This window comes from Penicillium vulpinum (assembly GCF_028829585.1).
Source record: "Penicillium vulpinum strain IBT 29486 chromosome Unknown utg000002l_segment0_segment0, whole genome shotgun sequence".
NCBI lineage: Eukaryota > Fungi > Ascomycota > Eurotiomycetes > Eurotiales > Aspergillaceae > Penicillium > Penicillium vulpinum.
This window is the reverse complement of record NW_026643242.1, coordinates 3705316-3727781: the sequence shown is the minus strand read 5'-3', so window position 1 is coordinate 3727781 and position 22466 is coordinate 3705316. Positions and strand designations below refer to the sequence as shown.

At 47.9% G+C, this 22466-nt stretch overlaps 11 protein-coding genes across 11 annotated transcripts; 7 read left to right on the top strand and 4 right to left on the bottom strand.

Moving 5' to 3' along the window:
* Positions 1 to 201: 201 nt before the first annotated feature.
* Positions 202 to 2502, top strand: N7479_004485 (putative ubiquitin fusion degradation protein (Ufd1); the record flags this gene model as incomplete). The annotated part of the gene is made up of 1 exon (XM_057252182.1): positions 202 to 2502. The coding sequence occupies one exon, from the start codon at positions 202 to 204 to the stop codon at positions 2500 to 2502; it is 2301 nt and encodes a 766-aa protein (XP_057111507.1).
* A 272-nt stretch (positions 2503 to 2774) lies between these two features.
* Positions 2775 to 3880, bottom strand: N7479_004484 (transporter YIP1; the record flags this gene model as incomplete). The annotated part of the gene is made up of 2 exons (XM_057252181.1): positions 2775 to 3377; positions 3533 to 3880. 2 exons carry the CDS (start codon positions 3878 to 3880, stop codon positions 2775 to 2777), a joined length of 951 nt encoding a protein of 316 aa, XP_057111506.1.
* Positions 3881 to 4215: 335 nt separating this feature from the next.
* On the bottom strand, positions 4216 to 5975 carry sam50 (SAM complex subunit SAM50; the record flags this gene model as incomplete). The annotated part of the gene is made up of 4 exons (XM_057252180.1): positions 4216 to 5420; positions 5474 to 5660; positions 5749 to 5865; positions 5943 to 5975. 4 exons carry the CDS (start codon positions 5973 to 5975, stop codon positions 4216 to 4218), a joined length of 1542 nt encoding a protein of 513 aa, XP_057111505.1.
* A 262-nt stretch (positions 5976 to 6237) lies between these two features.
* N7479_004482 (ubiquitin-conjugating enzyme E2) lies at positions 6238 to 7195 on the top strand (the record flags this gene model as incomplete). Its single annotated transcript, XM_057252179.1, has 3 exons — positions 6238 to 6264; positions 6329 to 6408; positions 6472 to 7195. 3 exons carry the CDS (start codon positions 6238 to 6240, stop codon positions 7193 to 7195), a joined length of 831 nt encoding a protein of 276 aa, XP_057111504.1.
* A 426-nt stretch (positions 7196 to 7621) lies between these two features.
* N7479_004481 (uncharacterized protein) lies at positions 7622 to 9811 on the top strand (the record flags this gene model as incomplete). The annotated part of the gene is made up of 5 exons (XM_057252178.1): positions 7622 to 7673; positions 7884 to 8351; positions 8508 to 8773; positions 8834 to 8958; positions 9013 to 9811. The coding sequence occupies 5 exons, from the start codon at positions 7622 to 7624 to the stop codon at positions 9809 to 9811; spliced, it is 1710 nt and encodes a 569-aa protein (XP_057111503.1).
* Positions 9812 to 10399: 588 nt separating this feature from the next.
* N7479_004480 (holocytochrome c synthase CYC3) lies at positions 10400 to 11499 on the top strand (the record flags this gene model as incomplete). Its single annotated transcript, XM_057252177.1, has 3 exons — positions 10400 to 10477; positions 10532 to 11193; positions 11250 to 11499. 3 exons carry the CDS (start codon positions 10400 to 10402, stop codon positions 11497 to 11499), a joined length of 990 nt encoding a protein of 329 aa, XP_057111502.1.
* Positions 11500 to 11913: 414 nt separating this feature from the next.
* Positions 11914 to 14079, bottom strand: N7479_004479 (ABC1 kinase family protein; the record flags this gene model as incomplete). Its single annotated transcript, XM_057252176.1, has 3 exons — positions 11914 to 12091; positions 12151 to 13493; positions 13564 to 14079. 3 exons carry the CDS (start codon positions 14077 to 14079, stop codon positions 11914 to 11916), a joined length of 2037 nt encoding a protein of 678 aa, XP_057111501.1.
* A 598-nt stretch (positions 14080 to 14677) lies between these two features.
* N7479_004478 (uncharacterized protein) lies at positions 14678 to 15988 on the top strand (the record flags this gene model as incomplete). Its single annotated transcript, XM_057252175.1, has 2 exons — positions 14678 to 15013; positions 15065 to 15988. The coding sequence occupies 2 exons, from the start codon at positions 14678 to 14680 to the stop codon at positions 15986 to 15988; spliced, it is 1260 nt and encodes a 419-aa protein (XP_057111500.1).
* Positions 15989 to 16394: 406 nt separating this feature from the next.
* On the bottom strand, positions 16395 to 18734 carry N7479_004477 (uncharacterized protein; the record flags this gene model as incomplete). The annotated part of the gene is made up of 6 exons (XM_057252174.1): positions 16395 to 16484; positions 16535 to 17721; positions 17771 to 17905; positions 17959 to 18078; positions 18129 to 18263; positions 18317 to 18734. 6 exons carry the CDS (start codon positions 18732 to 18734, stop codon positions 16395 to 16397), a joined length of 2085 nt encoding a protein of 694 aa, XP_057111499.1.
* Positions 18735 to 20517: 1783 nt separating this feature from the next.
* On the top strand, positions 20518 to 21376 carry N7479_004476 (Short-chain dehydrogenase/reductase SDR; the record flags this gene model as incomplete). Its single annotated transcript, XM_057252173.1, has 3 exons — positions 20518 to 20604; positions 20672 to 21036; positions 21088 to 21376. The coding sequence occupies 3 exons, from the start codon at positions 20518 to 20520 to the stop codon at positions 21374 to 21376; spliced, it is 741 nt and encodes a 246-aa protein (XP_057111498.1).
* A 631-nt stretch (positions 21377 to 22007) lies between these two features.
* N7479_004475 (dolichol-phosphate mannosyltransferase subunit 3) lies at positions 22008 to 22443 on the top strand (the record flags this gene model as incomplete). The annotated part of the gene is made up of 3 exons (XM_057252172.1): positions 22008 to 22055; positions 22126 to 22194; positions 22282 to 22443. The coding sequence occupies 3 exons, from the start codon at positions 22008 to 22010 to the stop codon at positions 22441 to 22443; spliced, it is 279 nt and encodes a 92-aa protein (XP_057111497.1).
* Between the last annotated feature and the right edge of the window lie 23 nt (positions 22444 to 22466).

Genomic DNA, 22466 nt, shown 5'->3' with positions numbered 1-22466 from the left:
CAAAAAGAAAAAGATAAAAAGAAGGTCCCCTCAATCCCTCATTAGCTATACAATAATAATAGGCGGGGAGAGAAGCGGGTGATCCTCAAGTATGGGAATTGATTTTTGTCGCCTTCGCTGCTATTGCGGTCCGTCCCCTCCGCCTTGAAATTATTCATATTAAAGAATATATTCTCTCGTTCTGATTATCACTTATCCATAATGGCCCAAGATACTTTAACCTGGTCGTCCCAGCTGCTAGTCGCATTGCCAGAGCGGGCGCATCGACTGACCGGTGACAAAATCACTCTACCGCAATCTGCGCTCGAACAGCTGCTAGCTGCCGCTCCGCTTCAAGCTGTTTCCTCCGGGAATCCTCGTGTACTTACTTCGACATTCGATCCCTTTAATCACCATACCTTCGCCGCCGAATTGCGCGCTCGTCACGAGGTCGAGCAACGTCAGCAGCAACTACCCCACCCATTAATCTTCCGTATTGTTAATCCTCTAAATGGCCGGTTCATCTATGCAGGCATTCGGGAGTTCTCTGCTGAAGAGAATGAAGTCGCACTGAGCACATTGCTCAGAGACTCACTCGATATCAAGGACGAAGATTTTTTGAGCGAAAGTGGCGAACCACAAGACCTGGTGATATCTCAAATAGAAAGTGAACCCTCACCACGGACTGGCCCCATGGTCACAGTACATGCGAAGCAACTGCCTAAGGGCACCTATGTTCGTCTCCGCCCACTGGAAGCTGGATATGATCCCGAAGACTGGAAGGCACTTCTGGAAAGATACTTGCGGGACAACTTTACGACCATCACGATGGGCGAGCTTTTGACAGTGCCGGGTATCCGGAGCGAGTCATTCAGGTTCTTGGTGGATAAGGTGTTTCCCGAAGGTGAAGGAATATGCGTTGTGGATACGGATCTTGAGGTTGATATCGTCGCGTTGTCGGAGGAGCAGGCCCGAGAAACGCTACAGAAGAGATTGGAAAAGGCTTCACGCGCGCCGGGTACGACTAGTGGCAGTTCGATCGGTGGTATCCTCAGCATTGGAGAAAATGTCACTGCCCAAGTATTGCCTGGGGAATATGTGGATTATGAGCTTCGAGATTGGAACCGCCAGGACAACATTCAGGTTGAGCTTACTACGGACAACCCGGAAGTGAGTCTTTTTGCTAGTCCCTTTTCTACTCGCCAAAGAAGCCGTCCGAGATCAGACATGCATGCCTTGGGGGATTTCTCGAGCCAGTCGCCTAAGAAATTCGAGCTTCGGTCCACCAATGTGATTTTGGAAGGCGCCGAGGCCCTCTATATATCGGTTCACGCTGATCCTGCAAGCAGTGAATCATCTGATCTACAGCAAAAATCGCCATCAAAATACCATCTGCGGATCACAGTGAATATAGAGGGTTCGTCTGTTAGTCATAATGAGACGGAAGATTTCCACGAGGCTGGCGATGTGCAGTGCAAGAACTGCCAGCAATGGGTTCCTGAACGAACACTAGTTCTCCACGAGAACTTCTGCCTCCGCAATAATATATTATGTCCGCAGTGCCAGAATGTCTTCCAGAAGCGGTCTCCAGAGTGGCAAGGCCACTGGCACTGTTCACACGATTCTGGCCATGGCAATGACGCACCAAGCAAAGAAAAACATGACGCTATCTTCCACCAAACATACCAATGTACCGACTGTGCTGGAGATTTCGAAGGACTTCCTAGTCTTGCGCAACACCGTTCTACAGATTGTCCTGGGAAGTTGATTCTCTGTCAATTCTGCCATCTTCTTGTGCCACAGAAAGGCGATTCTGACCCTGATTTCCGCGACCCCGAGGTGATGCTCTCCGGCCTCACTCCACACGAACTGGTGGATGGAGGACGCACCACCGAGTGCCATCTGTGTAATAAGATTATCAGATTACGGGACATGAACACCCATCTTCGTCACCACGACCTAGAACGCCTTTCTCGACCTGCACCTCGTATTTGTATGAACAAAAATTGCGGCAGGACGTTGAACAAAGCCGGAAATGAGTCTGTTGGCCTGTGCAGTTTCTGTTTCGGACCGCTGTATGTGGATACGCACGACCCAGAGGGCAAAGCACTGCGTCGTCGCATTGAACGTCGCTATCTTTCCCAGATGATGACGGGATGTGGAAAGCCCTGGTGTCAAAATGAGTATTGCAAAACGGCAAAGCAGAAAATGACATCTGACTCTGGCTCTCCAGTCGCAATGAGCGTGGCGGAAACCATGAAGTTGACGCGCCCACTTGTCGAAGCTCTCAATACCCAGCCGAATATGCCTAACACGGCTCCTTTATACCTCTGTGCTGATGAAACAAGTCAACACCGTCGCAATCTCGCAGAGTTGATTGCAGCAGAGAGCACTGAATGGAATGACAAGGTGTATGATCTACCATGGTGTATTGCAGGAGCCGAAGCTGCAGGTGGCGACTTGGAGAAGGCGAGAGAGTGGCTGTCTAGATGGGCACCAACCCAGGGCGCAACGAATACATGATCCTTATGTTGATTTGCACATGATTTGACATGAGAATATGGGCTTGTTTGCATCAAGTGAAGGACTATAACGCTTACAGTCGAGAAGACATGATGAATCTAATAATGCATAATGAATGATGTATAAACACAGCTGGAATTTCATAATATTCATGATTAAAATGCAAAGGCTGGCCTAGAACTAAGACTCTAGACATCGCAGCCACTAGCGGAAAAAAGACCATCCATGCAATGCATAGACAGAGAACGTGTATCAACTGAAGCCCGACCTTTTCAGGCCGCACCTGTCTTCGCAGCCAGCGAGCCGGTGCCGCGCGAAGAGAAGATACCCATAATCCCAAAAACAACATAGAACAGAGCCAACGGATACGCCACCAGGCCCCTCATGCCACTCATGCGCGCCACAGCGCAGAACATTCCCGACGAACTGTATGTGCACCAGCCAACAGCGGCAATGGTCAAGAGATAGCCGAACATGGTGTCCATGGGAATCATGATACCAATGAGACTGGTGAGCACCAAAGGAAGAAAGCAGTAGCCCAACACACTAGCGGAGCGCGGGAAGGTCAGGGTAGCAGAGAAATGGCCTGCGGCCGAGGCACCGGACATGGAAGGTTTGTGGTGGGGGTTGTAGTTGATAGGGTCGGCGGCGTTGGGAGTTGGGACGGTGTCGAGAGCGGGCGACATGAGACTGAGGATCAGATGCAAAGCAACGGTACCGAAAACGGCGACACCGTAGATATAGCCGTAGAACACCTTGCCTGAAAGGAGGAGAAAAGTGCCGTACAAGACGATGTAGAGCAGAGCTCCATAGAGATCGCTGTCGTCCATAAGATGATTATCGATAGAGGCGAAGGGATTCAGGACAGTCAGAGTCTGGAGAATGGAATAGTTAGCATCCAACATCGACATTCATTGTCAATCAGAACAGTCCAATTAGATTAAACCCGTGGTAAACCACAAGCTACCCGCAAAGCCCAGAACCCACGTCTCCTGAATGCGCTCAATATAAAATCAAGGATTCAACTAACCTTGGTCCGAATATGTTCGAAGTTGACACCCAACTCCTCAAGCAACGGCGGTTCGCCATCATACCCCTCCGTCCCAAATGCAGCCAACCAACCCGTCCTCAAGCCGCCCTGTTCGCCCATCCGTCCACTGACGCCAGCGGCCGGGGACCCGAAGCCCCCATACCCACTCCCGGCAGGGTAAGTCTGCGCGGAGGGATTGGGAGGTCCACCAAACCCGGTGCCATAGGATGCTTGTGAGGGGGTTGTGTGACCGGAGACCGAAGAGTAGGACGAGGGGAAGAACTGGAGATTCTGTGGTGCGGAGCCCTGGGGGGCGTAGCCCTGCTGTTGTGGATAGTATTGGGCCATTGCCGCGACTGACGGCGTGAAGATCAGAAGATCGCTAGTTCCTGTTAGGATATAGGACGTGCTTGGGGTTCTCGGAGAGTAGCGACTGGCTAAGTTGTGGATTGTTGTAGAGCTTCGAAGCTCCAAATGGCCTCAACCTCAGAATGATGTTTAGATGACTAAGCTTCTAGTCGGCTCGCGGGCCCGGGCCCAGCGAACTAAACTCAAATGTAGGGCAGAAGATGTCTTTCTTCTTGTATTTAGAATGCTCCAACATGACTTTGAACTTAATTGGAATTGGCAAAGAGATATATAAGTGGTATGGTTGAATCCACAAGAAATCTACTTGTCGATGTTTACAGGAAATTGATACCGATGCCCAGCTGCAGGCCTTTGCGGCCTTCTTCGCCCTTTCGCAACACCAAAGGCAAGGAAAAGTTGAGCTCGAAGCGGGCCACAGGGTGAGCATACACAATACCGAAGCCAGCTGCGACACTGGGCAGTCCGTTTTGTAGTTCAGAGAGTGTTGAGACCAGGGCATTCTGCACCTCACCATTAGTAGTAGGAGTGGCTTTCTGTGAGGTTTGCAGAGAAAGCAAGCGGCCACCGTTCAAAAAGGCCTGGAACCGCACTGGCTTCTCGGAACCAATTCGGGGAAGCGGGAACAGCAGATTGGCGCTTCCAGCGGCGTACACATCACCGCCTAGTGAATCAACACCTTCGCGAGGACCGAGACCGCAGAGACGGAATCCACGGACATCAGTAGGTCCTCCGAGCTGGAAGCGGTCATTGACACGGGAAATTTGAGGGCGGGGATTGGACTCCAGTCCAAGGGGGCAGAGAAGACCGGCACGAAATCCAGTGGTGAGGCTGACGCCGCTATCACCCTTGATTCCTGGGATTGGAATAGGGATTGCACCTTGTGTCTCAATTTCCGACTTCCAGAAAGACACATCTCCCTTGAGTGGGCCAAATCCGGCCAGCTCGTTGAAGGCCTTGACATAGAAACCACGAGATGGCAGAAGTGCATTGTCCCGCTGGTCATTAACCCAGCTATGGAAAATACTGCTCTTCACGCTGTCTCCTGCATCTGCGCGGACGGTAGGGGAGGCATTCTCTGCAAGACCAGTAAGCTGTCTCCAGAAACCGTTATATCCAAATTCGTGACGGTGGCCCGAGTTGGACATCCATCGGAGCTTGCTCCAACCACCTTTGAGAACCTCCTCGTGGCTTGCCCAAGACTTCTGGGTGGAGCTTGCAATACCGCCAATTTCTAGACGGAAATCGGGATCACCCAAGATCGGAGTCTCGAATGCAGCCTGGTAAGCGGACCGCGTCCGGGTACCGAGCGAAGCGTTCAAGTTCAAAGTCTCAGCACCACCAAAGACATTGCGCCAGAGAAGGTTGCCATATGCTGAGCCTTCGGCGTTACCCAAGTCTGTTCCAGTCTTCATCAGCACGCGGGACTTCTCTCGCGTCGCCAGATGGACATCGATGTTGCGCATGCCATTTTGGCCTTGCGACTCATCCAAGTAAACAGAAATAGGTTGATGGAATAGATCTGAGATGATTTTAGTAGTCATTCATCATCATTATTATCCCGTCATCTCATACCGAAACGTCCAAGTTTATCTGCGGTAGCCGACACTTCCCGCAACGCTTCGGACAGTGTATAGGCCCGACCCTTGTTTGCGCTCAAAAGCGGGCTCAGGTTGCGCTCAAGGAAGCTTCTTCGGGTATGAGGGGCACTGGTGACTTGAACAGAGGAGATGGTGCAGGGCAAGGTCGAGTTTTCGTCGATCTAATGGATATCGCGATCAGCCGGGAAACTCCGCAAGTAAACGCGAATTGCCTGTTGTCATCAGGTTTTTGGGATTTGAAGAACATACCAATTCAGCAAGTCGATTCTGGGCCTTTTGGTAAATAGCTTGCATGCGCTCATTCACGGCCTGCTGTTGCTCTTCTAATACCTTAGGGTCTGCTCGCTGTTGCAAACGCTCGAAGACCTAGAAGCGGATAGAAGTCAGTATATTGTCAACTGAGCATCCAGGCAGTCCATAAGCTGCCTGATATATGCACTAACACTCTCGTCTCCTTCGGCAAAAGAGGAAGACATTTTGCGGCTACAATGGCCAAAACTTTCGGCCTCCGGGGAACAGATCGGGGGTGCGCATGCCGAACCCGCAAGATATGGAACCAACACATCATGTGACCCAGCGGACGTGAACACCTGATTGCGACAATCCACCTTTTTGACTCTGCAACTTCTTTCCCTGTTCATTTTATTTCCTCGAGATTCACTTTCTCGGTGCTCATAAAACACTAACTTGTCTTGTTTTGCTCTGCAAAGTCTCTTGTTTCTACCCATATTACTAAAGATGGCGACAAAAGCGGCTTTCAAGCGGGTAAGTGGCCAGACCTCAGGCCAATCGGTTATTTATGGATAGTGTTTAACAGCATCTACTATAGCTCACTCGTGAATACCAAAATATCCAAAAGGATCCCACCCCATTTATTGTGACCCATCCATCTGAGACTAATATTCTTGAGTGAGTAATATATCCCCTCTCATTGCCGCATTGCCGTCGAACTCCGAAGTTAACCTGCTCTAGATGGCATTACATCCTTACTGGACCTCCAGGGACTCCTTATGAAAATGGACAGTACTGGGGTACATTGATTTTCCCTCCAGAGTACCCATTTGCTCCTCCTGCCATCCGAATGCACACACCCAGTGGCCGATTTCAGCCTTCCACTCGACTTTGTCTAAGCATCAGTGACTTCCACCCCAAATCTTTCAACCCCGCCTGGGAAGTCTCAACCATTCTCATCGGTCTTCTCTCTTTCATGACTAGCGAAGAGATGACCACCGGAAGTGTTAGTGGTTCAGAGAGTGAGCGCAGAGTGCTTGCCGCACGATCTCGGTGGTGGAACTCGACCGGAGGAGGTTCTCATGCCAGCGCCACTGCTGGCGTCACTCGAACTTCCAAGGGTATCAACAATGTCAAGGCCGGAGATGGAGGCTTGAAGTTCCGCACAGAATGGCCTGAACTTGACCAGGAAAACTGGGCTTGGATGAAAGAACATCGCATCGATTCCGCCACCGGCCAAATTTTACCTGATCCCGATGCGCCTACTAAGTGTTCTCCAGAGACAAGTGCTTTACGTCGGCGACCAAACGGTAGTGCTCCTGGAATTGGTTCTGTCGTTGACGGTGGACACGTTGCCAGAGAGGCTGGTCAAGGCTGGGCTGGACGAAACCGAATCTGGATCTGTGTTGCCGTCTTCTTTGGCTATGCACTGATATCACGACTATTGGGTGATATGCGAGCATGAGATTGAACTAGTGCTTTTTTTTATGTTGGAATACCCTTTTTTGTCTCAGTGTTTTATCCTAGGCTTTTTTTTTTCTTTTTTTTTCTTTGTTGTCTTGTCCTTAGCGGGTTCGCTAGCATTATTTGGGCGTCATGGGCAAGGGGGGGTTTTTTTCCTCTCGAAGACAAAGAAGTCCAGATTTATCGAATACTTGAGTCTTTTTTTTATATTCCAAATACAGGTTACACCGCTGAGCACCGGATCATCCCAGACGATTAGCGCTGAATTGGGCTTGTGCTCGCTCCCCGCATTGTCAACGTAACTACGCTCCTTTTCTCTTCTAAATCCGCCTTCACCCACTGCATAGCCTCTATCCACTTCGTTATTGGTTTGTCTTCTGTGTTTTGCCTCTTGTCCTTTGCATTCCGAACTTTCCTTGGCCTTCGGATGGATCATCTGCAGCCTTTGACCTTTGGTTCGCCTCGGCATACCCATTCAGGTCAGTTGCTTTCTGGTTTTGATATACCTTATATATTGGCTGGGAAACCTGGTCTTACCGAACCCTGGATTCTGTTGGCTCTTTTGACTCTCTTATGAGGTCAAATCTACATCTTTTTTGAGTGATATTGCCTTTTGTTTCCTATTTGTCTATGAAGTTGCACCAGAGAGATCCCAATTATCAAGAGCTTGAACTGAAGTACCCGACTAGAACCAAAGGCTAAACCTGCGCCGCTAGATCGGCCTGCCTTTACATTCATCGATCACGATGATGACTTGACCTCCAAGAGGATTAAAGATGTCAATGCACGTAAGGCTATTCGCTCTCATGTCATGCGCGATGTGCGCCGACGTGAGAGACTAGCTGGGCTGAAACGAACATCCAAACAAAATCGCGGACATTCCGATGCTCCCAAGACTGCCGTTGATGGATCAGATGAACAAAGACTTGTTTTGAGGGCTTCATCGCAGTCATCTGCTTCATCTTCCATGCCGGACACAGACACTGGAGACGGATTTACATCAATTTATCGAGGGCGTCCTCTCAAGTGGTCTGCTGGTTATCCTTTGCCCCTCCATTCAAATCCTAATCCACCTACATCATGGTTTCTTGATCCTTTCTTTACATTGCCTGGTACCAATGAACTTCCTTCGATGATTGGACACTTGGTGTATTACTGTAAGTATTACTCAACTCATTCAACGTTATCTTCGGTGCTATTGTTTTGTTCGTTTTAGGTGTTCATGCTGCATGAGCTTCTCCAGAACTAGAACTGACTACAAAACAAAGGGAAAACCATATTCGTACCGATGACTTTTCCGAGCACGAGCAAAGGTCCAAACCGAGAAATGGAACTAATGGTTCGGTCCTCATTCTCGGATCCGGGTAGTTTCTTTGGACTGATGAGCATGTGCGCTGCACATCGAGCCGTTCTCGCAAGCCAGCGATCGGGTAGTTGGGACTTGGTGCTTACCGACGACCCTGACTACTGTATGATGAGAGCGAAGTCCATTCAAGAGATGAGCGCAAAAGTACGGGATCCGAGTCGCAGACTCAGCAACGAGGCATTTGATACCATAGTCAACCTCCTCACTGGTTCGGTATGAATTATGTTCGTGAACGTCGGGTTGTAGCACTGCAGTGTTGTTAACAGCTTACAGATGATTATCGGAGAGTTCAGCGAGGTCCATACTCACCTAACGGGGCTTAAAAGTATGGTTGATCTGCGAGGCGGAATAACAGATGATAGTATCCGTTCTTCTTCTATGTTGTCTGCCATCATCACGTACGTTTGTGTCCTGTTCGCCCCTAAGATTTCCGCTCACAGTTGATGAATTAGAACCGATATCAAAGCTGCCTCCGGCCTAATGACTAAACCCGTTTTCCCATTAACTTGGGACGCACAGCCAATCCCTTCGGAGATTCAACGGCGAATCAGGCCATTAGCTTCGTCTCCTCTCAACAGACTAGGCACGGGGTTTTCTACTAATAAATTCCTAAGTCCATCCTTACTGAGAATTATACGTGTGCTTCGGGATATGGTGTTCTTTAGCATCACTTTTCAGACAAATCCCACGGTCACTAAACCTGGTGACCAAGACTTTTTCCGCATCCTCCACTGCGAAGCAGAGCATCAACTTCTCAGTTATGTCTACACAGAAGGTTCTGCCGATCAGGAGCCCAATCTTCATCCGATTGAAGTAGTCACTCGAGTGGCTTCTATTTGCTATCTCAATCATTTCCTGATTATCTCGCCTTCATCATCTGGATTGGGCCGAGCCCTTACGAAACACCTCAGGACAGCATTGGATGGCTGCGCATTGTCTCTTCTTGTGGGATTACCAAATCAGAACTTTGGACTCTATGTTTGGGCATTATTCGTCGGAGCTCAAGGTGCCCTTGGCCAGCCTGGACGACAATGGTTTGTCGAGCGGCTAACCCGTGTCGCAATGGTACGTGGGTGGCAATCGTGGGAACAAATCTCGAAACTTATGACCGAATTTTTCTTTGTTGCGGCTCTGGATAGCTTGAGTTGGCGCTCTATCTGGGACGAAGCGATGACTGGGTTTGTGATATCGGAGTCGGAGGAACTGGAATTATCATCTCTTTTTGAAACGGGAGCATTCTCCCTTAATTAGCTCTCAATTATGGGCACTTGTATATTTTGCACAGCGAACTCATCAGTAATAGTAATAACAAGAAAAATAGGCTGTGAAGTATATAAACCAGAGTAGTATGCGGCCTTTGTCCTTAGGACTACGTAAGAAGTAAATCTTTAATTTATCTGGCTCAAGATAATATCAAGGATATCCTGTGTAAAATGGCAATTTGATGTTCTTTTTTTATGTAGTTTTTCTTCTCGATGTTATAGCCAGAATGATAATAATCAGCTATAGTTCCACTAGTAATGGGATACTAGTAGCACAGATTAGACTCTACGACGTACAATATACAAAGACGGTATGGCAGACGACTTTTCTATGTATAAGCGGGGATATATCAACCTTGGGGGAAAAGGATATATAAAAAGATGAAGTATAAAGCCCTACATACTCCGTTATGTAGACTACCAACCTGAGAAGATTGTTTACATCTCACCGCTTTAGGCTCAGCCTATTGAGGGGAAGATTTTTGTCATAAGAAAAAAGTCCGCTTTCTCCGGTCTTTTATCGCTTTCGCTCTCGCCTTGAATCTCACCATAAAATTTCTTTGCTTCATACTTCAAAATGGGTTGGTTCTGGGCAGACACTCCACAAGCTTCCGCAGTCTCGATTCCACATGTAACCTCAAATGCATCTCCTCCGGTTTGTTTTGCGCATACTGTACAGCTTCAATCATTTAGACTGACTCTTATCTAGCCAGGATGCCCGATGCATGAATCGGGCTCAAAACCCTCACCTTCGTCAGCACTTAATGCTGAAATCTCCAGCAGCTGCCCCATGAAGTCGAAAGATTCTCCATTCTACTCAGCCCCAAAATCTACACCAGCGCAAACACCGCAGTCACCCGCCGACACCACGGCGCAACCTTCAACCCTGTCAAAGCTAAATCCTCTGAACTACATGTTCTCGTCTATCTCCCAAGAGCGCGCTACCAACCAAACTGTTGACCTTCCTATTGAGCGCGAAGGGTCTTCAATCCCAAGAGGCGACGGCGAAGGTAACTGGGAGTATCCGTCTCCGCAACAAATGTACAATGCCATGCTGCGCAAAGGACACACAGATACACCCCAGGATGCGGTGGAGTCGATGGTTGCAGTGCACAACTTCTTGAACGAAGGCGCGTGGGATGAAATCGTGGGATGGGAGCGTGTATTCGCTAAGGGTCTTAAGTCTGGATGGGAACACTGTCGGCGCGGCGAGGAAAACCTGAGCATGGACTTGACATATGCAGACGAGAATGGTAAATTCGACTTGACCTCCCCGCCTCGCCTACTCCGATTTCAGGGTCGGCCTCAAGAGTGGTCACCCAAGGCACAGATATACCAGGCACTGAGCTGGGCGTACCCAAGCAAATTTGAGTAAGGACTGTCTTCGCGTTATTTACACTATAAAATGCTGACTCTAATTTCAACAGGACAAGCCCTCCTTTTGACCGTCACGATTGGTATGTCGTCCGCCAGACACCTTCGGGTCCGAAGGAAATTCGATACGTGATTGATTACTACTCTGGGGATCCTGATCCCCACGGATTGCCTGTTTTCCATCTCGATATCCGCCCTGCGTTGGATACACCAACAGCAGCCGTTGAGCGCTTAATGAGATGGGGAGGTGATGTCTGGTGGAGAGCTAGCGGCGCAGCTGTTCGTGAACAGGCCTCGCGCTAAGAGTGTTTGACGGCTGCAACAACCAGGCTGTCTGCTTCTCCACTCTACTCTGTAATTATTCGAAGGCATCGCGCTGGCGTTCCATTACCTATCTTCGCTTGTGTTTGTACGATATTTATCTTTTCCCCTCTTGTCTTGTATCACAACCTCGGTCGTTCTTCGTTAGTCTATGAAAATAGGCACGTGCTCATGATATCTTTGGACTAATTTTATCTTTCCTTCTCAAACATCGGAATTCTCACGTTTTGCATGCAGATTTCTTGTTGGGAAAAAAAATAAGTCTATCTCTCTAAAATTTCAAAATAAATCAAACATGGCTGTCTTATCGTCATTCAACGGGCATGCCATCTGAGGTTTTTATATCAACAGTGGCGAAATCAGGCGTGTATGATACAAAAGAAGAATGACAAATGGTCATATATTAGGGGACAGTTGGTCGTACTTGACGCAATGCTCAACACTCTCGATGCTGGCCTGCAGCATTCCACGAGCCTCCAGGCCGACCCAAACCCAGAGCATTGAGTAGTCACCCGAGCGAATAGTTTGCAAGAATGAACTTCCAGATCCCAATTGTCGTAGAATAGGAAGTGCACTAGATAAAGTCAGCCTCAGTTGAACAAGTCAAAAAGCCTCCTGGGGAAGAAAACACACCTCTTGAACAGATCTAGGTTGGGGTTCAAACTACGTCCTATTCCTTCAAGCAGAAGACATGAAATGACGACGTTGACAAAATCTCCTTCAAACCGGACGTGGTGCCCACGGACCATAGTCAATACCTCACTAAGGATATCACCAATCTTGACACTCCCTAGAGCAAAGGTTCGAGACTTGATACTCAGGACTAAATGCTGCATTTTTAGTGCAAATATCTCCGGATCAATGACCTCTTCCGGTGTTCGGCATCGCTCAACCATAAGTTGACCAGCCCGGTATCCGTCAAATTCAGCAATAGCTCGAAAGAGGTCGAGGAAGTTCCGCCGATTGGTCTCATTTAGCTGAGTGACAAGCCCAGTGTCGATAAATATCAACTGCGGTCGATACCCCTCGTCATTGAGCCGGGAAAGAGCAGTCTTCCAATCCTCGGGATCATTGAGATTTGGACGTAAACGCTCAAGGACTGCATCCGTCACATCAACTTCCGCCCGCGTCGGGGCATTGAACGCGCGCGAGTGCTTGCCAAGAGAGAGATCCAGCTCGCTGGGCTGGTAGAAACGAACCATGATGTTCCCCGGATGGAGATCGGCATGGACAAAATTATCTATGAGCAGCATGTGCAAGAATGCATCAAGGCCTTCATTGGCAATATCGTGCTGGTACAAACCCCCTCCGATATCCAAGAAGGTGGCCAATGGGATACCCTGGGCAAATTCCTCAACCAACACCTCACGGGTGGTGTATTCTAAGTATGGGTATGGGAACCAAGCAGTAGTGCGAGAATTGAATTTCTGGCGGAATATGACGAGGTTGGCGGCTTCAATCCGAAGGTCCAGTTGTAACTTCATCATTTCCCCAAACTGTTGTACTTCATCAGGGAAAGACAGCCAGTGCATCGTGGGGATGATATTTATCATGTTAGCAAAAAATGACATGATCCGCAAGTCTCTATGTATCATTTGTTCAACCCTAGGGTGCTGCACTTTGATCGCGACATACGATGACGGCACCCGCTGTGGGGAACTCTTGACCAGCACATCGACGTTTTTCCGAACCTTCTCGCCCAGTGTTGGTGGTTCGATGCCCAATTCTTCTTCATTGGTTGCAGCAAGGCTGGGTTTCAATTTTGCCTTGTAGACTTGTGCAATCGCGCCAACGCCCAGTGGCTCCTCCTGGAACTCCTCGAATATGTCCTCAAATGGCAGTCCATTGAATGCTTTGCAAATGATACGCTTCGTTTGGTGAAGTGAGTGAGCGGGGGCGTTCGAGTGAAGTGACGACATTATGTCGCACATTTCCGGTGGGAATATGTCTGTTCGCGAAGCAGCCCATTGGCCGAGCTATTCAAGAAGTCGGCTTGTCAGTTCAGTCTCAATCGACACTTCTTCGCCAATTAAGACATTAGCCTACCTTGATGAAAGCAGGACCAGCCCGCTCCATTGCCTTCACCAAGAAACGATACCACCACAATGTGCCAGATCGCGTGCCATCCCGGTCCTGCACTTTGCGACCAAGCCAGATGGCGGGCACCGTGGCGACGACTGGAATGAATATAATGGCAAGGTGGACGAAGCGAATCCCTGTAGCAATAGGATCATAGACATAACAATAAAGATAGACCCATATTGTTTGGCAGAGCTTGGAGAGGCCTTGCGCATCGGGTGAAACCGTCTTCCGGACCTCGTCGCGCGAAGCTTCTAGCATCTGCATTTCCGCAGTCTTGTCGTGGCCATCGTTCTCTTCTGCCAGCTTCAAAAAGACCGCTGGCGCCAGAGTGGCCATAAGCACTCCACCTATGACAGGGGTCCTTCGTGAGGTGCCTTTTAGTAGTTGCCGGGGCCATGGCGGGCGACTGAAATGTTGTCGGGGGAGACGCGGAAGTCCACGTTTGAGACAGAAACGGCCGAAGAGACCGACCGCCCTCATGTTATCATAAAGGCATATAATATTAACGAAGTTTGTAGAAAAGTAGAAGTAAGAAGTAACCTCGGAATAGAACTTCTACCAAGGTCCTGGATGATAACCTTGGAAGCACGTGCTGCGACGTCATATTTGAGCGGGTAGACAAACGAGACAAACTACACAAACCCGAAGCACATACAAGGTTGTGTATTTTGTACATATAGCACAACTTGGGGATTATGAAGATGAACCTGTTCATTGTACGGAGTATGCGGAATATGAATTGCTCTGTTTAAGCTCTGGCTAAACTTCCGAAGTCGTCGACGCCTGCATTCCACGGCCACATTCCTCATCCTTGGTCCGCTTGCCGTCACCCATTACCCAATCCGGAAATGTACACGGTAGATTTTAACGCTTTGTTAAGGAGAAAAGTTGAGGGGGGTCGATCTTATTTTATAGCGGTTTCTGTTAGTGGCTGTTGGGATCCGAGTCCCGAAAACGGATCTTCAAGTCTGATTCAAATTGCCGGAAAAATGGTCTTGCTCGACATTAAATTGGGCCTCAATGCCCAGAAATTCACAATGGTCTCCCCATCACCTTCAGTTTCTTGAATAAATGCCAGATGGCACGGGAGCTGTTAATCACGGGTCGTACCCAGAATCTTCGCGATGTCGAGTCCAACAATGAGAATAAGCGCTCAAACTGGCGCGATTGGACCCTCATCCTTCTGTGGGGTGTTATTGGCTATTCATGCATCATTTTGACGGTGTTATCGTACTCTAATCCAGGGCTTATATTTTTCAATGTCTTTTCATTACTATTTCGCAAAGAGATCTCTCCATTCTTCGCATTCTCGCAAGGAACGGGTCATTACTCTAAGCCTCAGGGTTTCAAGATAGTCGCTCTAGTTCCCTTCCATCATCACGAGCGTACCGCAATTTTGGACTGCTATTTACAGGTATGCACAGTTTTGCCGCTACTATATGAATTAAGTCTGACATGATTTAAGAAAAATCTAGTCCATAATAATGGATTTCTTGATCAGGTCGTCTTTGTGCCGCAGACCGATGACACTGTCAGCATGGAATGGTTGTACTCTATCGTGAATCAAACACCAGAGTATAGTATTTCTTCCCACGGCCATGAAATGGAGTGGAATGTTGCAAAGGATAATATGATGTATATCCGAATCGACGGCGATATCGTGTTCCTGGAGGATAACGCCATTTCAACAATCGTGAAGACGAAACTCGACAATCCAAGCACGCTGATGGTATCGGCTAATGTGATAAACGAGGCAGCTCTCGCATTTCTTCACAGTCATCCGGGAACTGCACTTCCATATCTGCCCGAATTGTACCACGTGAAACAACCGTCCCGATCAAAGTCGCAACTGAAGCATGACTGGCGCGCTTCGAGTCTTCCACGCTGGCAGGGTCCACTGAACTTCAAAGTACACAAAGACTTTGAGCCACCATTTGAAGGGCATCGCTGGCTACTCCCCAGAGACGCGGGCTCTGACCGAGATCCTATCGCGAGATCCGTATACACCGACACTGGTCCGACCCTGCATGACTGGACTGTTGGTGCGCAGCAACATTACTCCTTCTTGCACCACTTGGAAGACAATAATTTAGGCCGTTATAAGTTCCCGATATGGGTCGATCCAACCGAGCCCATTAGCGAGAACTTTGGGTGCTTCTGGGGTAATGATGCAGTGGACTTGCACCGTATTTTTCGCAACGATCACCAAAACACATCCTCCCACAATTGGCATATGTCAGATGGCTCTCCTCCGCATGTTATTATAGATGGCAAGGGCCTTGTTTCATATTATTCTGCTCGCCAAGCTGTGGCTGGCCTGGACGCCACGGATCTCATCACTCGTTATCGAGCCTATGCACAGGAGAAAGTGTGTTTGCAGACTGAGTGACCTCGAAATCCATGGGTATCAGATTATGTCACTTGATGGAGGACGTTACATGTTCACATATGCGTATATACCCGACGATTTGGTTCAGATTTTGCACGTCTACAATTAGGTTCTTATGAAGAAGTAGATTATCTTTGCTCAGGTGCTTGAGCTATCGCTATGCCTACAGCATTACAAACTTCATTCAAAGTGTCACGTTTTCAGGGATACATACAGCAAGAAATATCACTGTTTTTTTTGTCCCTCTAGAAAGGTATCCCATAAGCTTCTTTCGGGTCCATTTCTAAATAGTATTGGTTCCACAGTCTAAATCAAACGCACATTTGGCCGAGTCATCATATCATATGCAACCATAATAAAACTTGTGTCCCAAAAGCATCATATCATGTCAGTTAGGGCTCTGCAACTAAACATCTGTTATAGCTTTTAACTGCAAGGCCTTGACCTTCGCCAAGTCTTCCAGCATATCTCTATAACCCACAGGAAGAGTACCGGACTATTTCCGGTTAGTAAATTACTACCATTATTCTAGGGCAGAAAACTCACCTCGTTCTTCAGTAGTCCTTGCACAAGCACGAAAGCGTTGTCACGGTCTTTGATCTCTTGGGACTTGTCTGTCTCCTCAGCGTTATCTTGATTGGGAGTGCCCCCACTCAGGGTCGTCTTGAGCAACTCAGTAACCTCTGTCTTGTGCAAGCAGTCCACAACGGCGGCACAACCCAGTTTGTTTGTCGCCATTAGAGCCAGAGCAAACCAGCCTTCACTGCGAACAACAGGCCACTGGGTCTGTGTGATCATCGCACCTACTGGCAGCGAAACACCCTCGTGCAGGGTGTACAGCCGGTCAAGCAAAGAAGTTGCTTCTTCATCTCTATCACGAGCCTTGGGGCTAACAGTCCGACATATCGAAGCAACTGTCCGTCCGATTTCAGTCTTAATTGGTGTAGAGTCTGTTTTCTCGAAAAGAGACAGAAGCAGCGAGAGATAAGTCCGTTGGTGAGCCGGAGAATCGAGATCTTGTGAGAGAGGAGCGAGAAGACGAGAAATGTTACCCATCGAGGAAATAATCACTTGGCGCGCTATACTTGCAGCTGAGAATTGAACCTGCGGAACAGATTCGTATGCCCATAATCGTGAAATAGCAGGGATGATACCAGCTTCTCCAAGAATAGCTCTGTTGTCACCTGCAATTGCAAGGTTCTTCAGGAAACCAAGCGAAGAGTGCAGTACCGCACCACGGGCATCGCCCTTGAGAACAGCTATCAATTCCTCGTGGATTTTGAGGTCCCTGACCATCACCTGGCAGACCTCGTCGGACCGAGCGAGATTACCAAGCATAACACAGGCGCAGATCTGAAGTTGATCTTCGGTTGCAACTACCCACGACTTCAAGGTCTGTGAAAGAGGAGAGTCAAGTGGATAGTATTGGGCGAACAATGATGAGGCTGATACCTCAGCCAAAGCCTGGTTAATCTTGAGGCGGAGCTGCGCGAGAGCCTTGACGTCTTCGCTCAAAGAAGGGTCCACCACAATCGAAAATGAATGGCGCAGGACATCTAGCACGCCTTCCACCATCCCATTCGACACGCAGACATTCTGAAACTTTTCTTTTTCGAGGTAAGCAGCAAGAGAAGTTGCCAACGATGAGAAATGCGCAAAATCCAGAGTCTCATCAATGGCAAGCTCCATCAGCAGTAGAATTGTTCCGTTGGGAGAGTTTTCGATGCCTTCGGCTGCAAAGTGCATGTTAGATCGAAAAACAGATCGAGGTGAGGAGCATACCTTGTTCTGAGGCCAACTCAATCAAGTCATATGAGAAATTGAGCAAAGCCTCATTGTCTTCGATCCCGCCTTCTTTGATTAGCTTCAATAAGATGTAAGCTGTCCGATTAGCAGCCATCTGAGCATGTGCTGGTTCTGGTGTCACATTAGCAAAACATGTATCACCAGCCGGTTCTGTCTGGACATACTGTAATCCATGCAAATGTTGTAGATAACTGGAATGGCCACAAAAATCAAATCTGGATCAAGGAAATATCGAATGATAGCAAGGGTATAGTTTCCTTTGACAACAATCTCCCTATTCTCATCTGCGTCAACGTTAGTCATCTGGGCATAAATGTAGCCAATTGCAGCATACCTGTATCGGCACAGGAGTTTCCAATAACGCGCAAAGATTGAAGCAACAGGCTGGTATCAACTTCGCCCTTCAAAGCAACCAGATCCAGGAAGAAGTTCAGAACGCCAGACTGGCCAAATGGAGCACGCCATGAAGCTGAATCACAATTAGCAAGTCATAGAATTAACACATAGATAGAATTAGCCCACGATCTCTGCTACCATCTGCAATAATCTCAGCAGCTTGAACCAAGTACTCGGAGTTACAGTTCCATAGCTTTTGCAGAGTAGCGCTCACGCTTTGCAGAGTCTCGGCGTCCCGTCGCCCGCGTTTTGCACTTGCATCGGCCTCTTCAAGAGACGCATGGAGTTCCTTGAGATCGAAGCTATTTACAGCCTCGTCGACCTCCTGGGCCTTTTCAATGATGTCGCGCAATTCATGGAACATCTCCTGTTGCTCTTCAAATTCGATAATTTCCGTGTGGGGCGGTAAAGAGGAAGAAACCTCCGGTAGATCAGAGAGGATTTTCTTGATAGGAGGCAATTCCAAATCACCCTTCTTCAAGACAGAGTGGCTAGCATCTCCATGAACGGCCAGTTGGGCGGTAGATATACTCGTGGAGAACATCTCGCCGAATCGAGGTCAGATAGTTGCCTCCGGAGTGTGGGGTAATTTTAAGGGTCCGTGTGGACTTGAAGATGTGAAAATATGAGTTCCTTGCCTGAACGGGAAAGGCCTTCTCAGTTAGATGGAGGAGCCTAGATGGCAGCCTGTTGGGTTGACGCCGTCGCAACAATTTCAACACTGTGAACAAACAGCGTGTACTTTAATTAGGAGTACTGGTAGCTTCTAACCAGGCAACAGGGGCGTGAGATGTATTGTTGATCTAAGTGGAAGATGAGCGACCAGAAATATCGCAGATACAAAGTAAAGTAAATTTAGACGGAGTGTGCTGCCTGAGGTAGATTCAGGCACCAATCTAGTCTAGGTTAGGCCTAGGTACAGTTATTGTACAGAGCCATCATGTTTATACTATGCTCGTAGCTGTTTAATATTTTGGCACCGTCACTCATTCGGATCAAGTGTTGAATATATCCATATATATATTATATCATCACCAAGGTCAAAGGTCGAATCACCTGGGCAATGATTTTGCTGATGATCACGTGTTCGGAGCGGCCTGTTATCTTGGAAGCTTTCCAAGGTTTGGAAGTTCGTACGTAGAGAGAGGGAAAAGAAGCAACCCGATAAATAAATAATAATATACCTAAATATACAATAAGGTAATGTTTGATTTTTATATTACTTTCTGTTTTGACTATTTTGTTATAAAAATCTAAAATGAGAGCAGATAAAAAAAAAAAGATGGAGCTGCGCGGAATCGAACCACGATATTCAAGGAATGAATCATGATAATTTCCCGGTTAGGGAGAATTACATAAGCTTGATGGACTAACCATTATCCTACAGTTCCTGACCAGTAGCCTATAGCTTCTAGTTTTGGGAAAGAGAACTATTAAGTATGTTGGTGTTTCGGAACTTTTTAATCTTAGTATGTAAAAGTAATTATTGCATACACAAGACACTCATAAATTAGTTTAAAAAAAAAGCTCGGTTCAATATTGCCAGCCAGAATTATCACTGTTAAAGCACCTTTTCTACTCATTAAATTTTTTTGAAGGTAGATAAATCCATAAAATTGATTCCTTGGTGTAGGGTCTAGGGCACATTCGGGAACGTGATCTCGAGCTGTTGCTTCGTACCTTCCTATGGCTATCGGTTACAGGTTACAGTCCCGGGGCCGTTCCCGACCTCAAAAAAGTCATTATCCCCATTGATTTCACATATCCCAATGTTATAGTTTTGCAATGATTATCGACTTTTGAAATATGAATTCCACAGCAGGAAACTACAACATAGTCTTGTTTAACTCGGGGATATCGGAATTATTTCGGTGACCACTACTTGGCAGGGGTTACACGCCGGTGGCTATGTATTTTACCCTTCAAGATAAGGATAGTACGCAACTTATTCATTGCTCACGCAATTATCCACTGGGATGATGATACTTCAGCCTTTCGGACTTGGGTGTGCAGGTGGCAGGATCACCTGCATTTGTAATCCGATAGCTTCGGGAACAATCCATTCATGGATGGCCTCCAGCAAGCCCCGGAGATTAGGGACGAGGTATAAGCCCTGCCCAGAGATATCTATGGATTGATAATCAACAATGCCTGCTCGACGCTCACCCAAAACATATATATAAGTGTACACTGAGTTGGACATCTATAGAGTAGTATCATACTTCAGTTTCACGACACCCACTTTGATATAAATCAATCACCGCAGATTTTCTTTGTCTTTTGCTGTATCTAATAATCGAGCCCTAAAAGGAGATTTATACCCCGGAATGGCTCCAATTGTCGTCTTCGTCACTGGTGCCAATCGTGGTTTGGGCCTAGGGCTTGTCAAGGGTTTCCTTGCCAAACCGGGCCATGTAAATTCTCACTTTCTCCTCTCGTATTTGGAATTCGAGGCAGTCACTGACACTAAATCCCCAATAGATTGTTATAGCTGCCGTCCGTGATCCAGCGCACTCGACCGCTCAGACACTCACCGAGGTGTCCACAGGGGAGGGCAGTCGTATTGTAGTAGTCAAGTACGAAGCGAGCGTTGAGCAGTCTGCCTTTGATGCAGTCAAAGAAGCCACCGGTCAGGACATCAGCCACCTCGACATTGTCGTCGCCAATGCCGGCATTGCCAAATTGTATCCTCTCGTCAAGGACGTCAAGCGGGCCGAGATCGTCGAGCATATTGACGTCAACGTGTTAAGTGCCGTGTCGTTGTACCAGGCTACACGCGATCTGTTGCAGAAGTCGACCGGAAAACCTATCTTTGCCATCATGGGATCTGGAGCCGGTGGTGTTGCGTATGTCCGCTCGAATTTGGAACATAGGAAATGGAAGCTAATTATCTCTAGACGCCAACCTCCGGTCCCAAGTGCGGCGTATGGCGCATCAAAGTCTATGATCAACTGGTATGGTGTTCGGATCAATGCCGAGGATGAGTGGCTCAATGCGTTTGTCTTGGATCCTGGCTGGGTACAGACCGAAATGGGCAATGCTGCTGCACGGGGTTGGGGCCTGGAGGAGGCGCCGGACACCCTTGAGAAATCCACTGCCGGCATGGTTGAGATTCTGAGCACGGGAACTAAGGAACAATATGGCGGCAAGTTTGTGCTATACTCAGGCAAGGTTCAGGAATGGTAATCATACATATATACTAGTTTCATAGATCATGGGCAGATCGGAACGCCCTGGATCTAGGCCAAGCTAGCAATTTCGACATGAAGTTCTCCTGCAATACAACAGATATAAGAACCTACTGCCTCATCGACGACTTTATGACAATGGTCAAGTATGAAATAATAGGTATGCCGTAGTGAGTGCATTTTATTGAGGTCCCGAGAGTCGACTGCTTATATAATACACATTTGAAGCCGTTCCAAGAAGGTCTCAAAGCGGAAGGGTACATAGACGGATAAGTCACTTAGTACTGTAGGTATGTATGGATGAATAACTGCCCATGTTCTTCTCTTTTTTTTTTAAATCTTATAATCCTTTCCAACACGTGGAAGAATTAGGTATAGACCCGGAATAGGTGTATTTAACAAGCCTATACATATAATAATCCTTCAAATCCAAATTCCCTACACAAGACCAGTGACCTGGTCCGGGCGCCAAGAAGCGCATCGCCTAAGTTGGCCTTTGCCGCATACAGCATACAGCACCGCAACAACCCCAAGTCCCTCATTTTTGCTACGATAAACCAGTGCTATCTTCACAATTGACCTCTCTCCTCTCCTTTGTGAATCTCCCTATCTTATCTACCGATTTCACCATGACGCGCGCTGTCCAAACTCTTTCTGTTCTTCTCCTTGTCTCTTCGGTATGCTACCAAGTCACTCCATCTCGAAGAGAAGCACAATTTTGCATGGATCTTACTGACAACTGATCAGCTCTACCTTTCCCTTTTCCTTGGACTTGTTCCCCTGAATGAGACTGTCCAGACTGAAGTCATTCCAGTTGTACGCTACCCGCTTCGCCAACCCCCCGACCCCAACTCTGGTGTTTGAGTGTGTCGATGGAAGGAATACTAACCTACAATCACCCAGCTCCCATTCTACGCACTTATCGTCTTCGCTTGCTACCTCCTCGCCCGCCTGGGTGTAGCGATCTTCACCTTCAACGATGTCCCCGAGGCACACGCCGAGCTACAAAAGGAGATCGAGCTTGCCAAAGTGGAGTTGCGCCAGGGCAAGGTTGAGGTTGATTAAATGTGAGATAAATGTGCGCATGG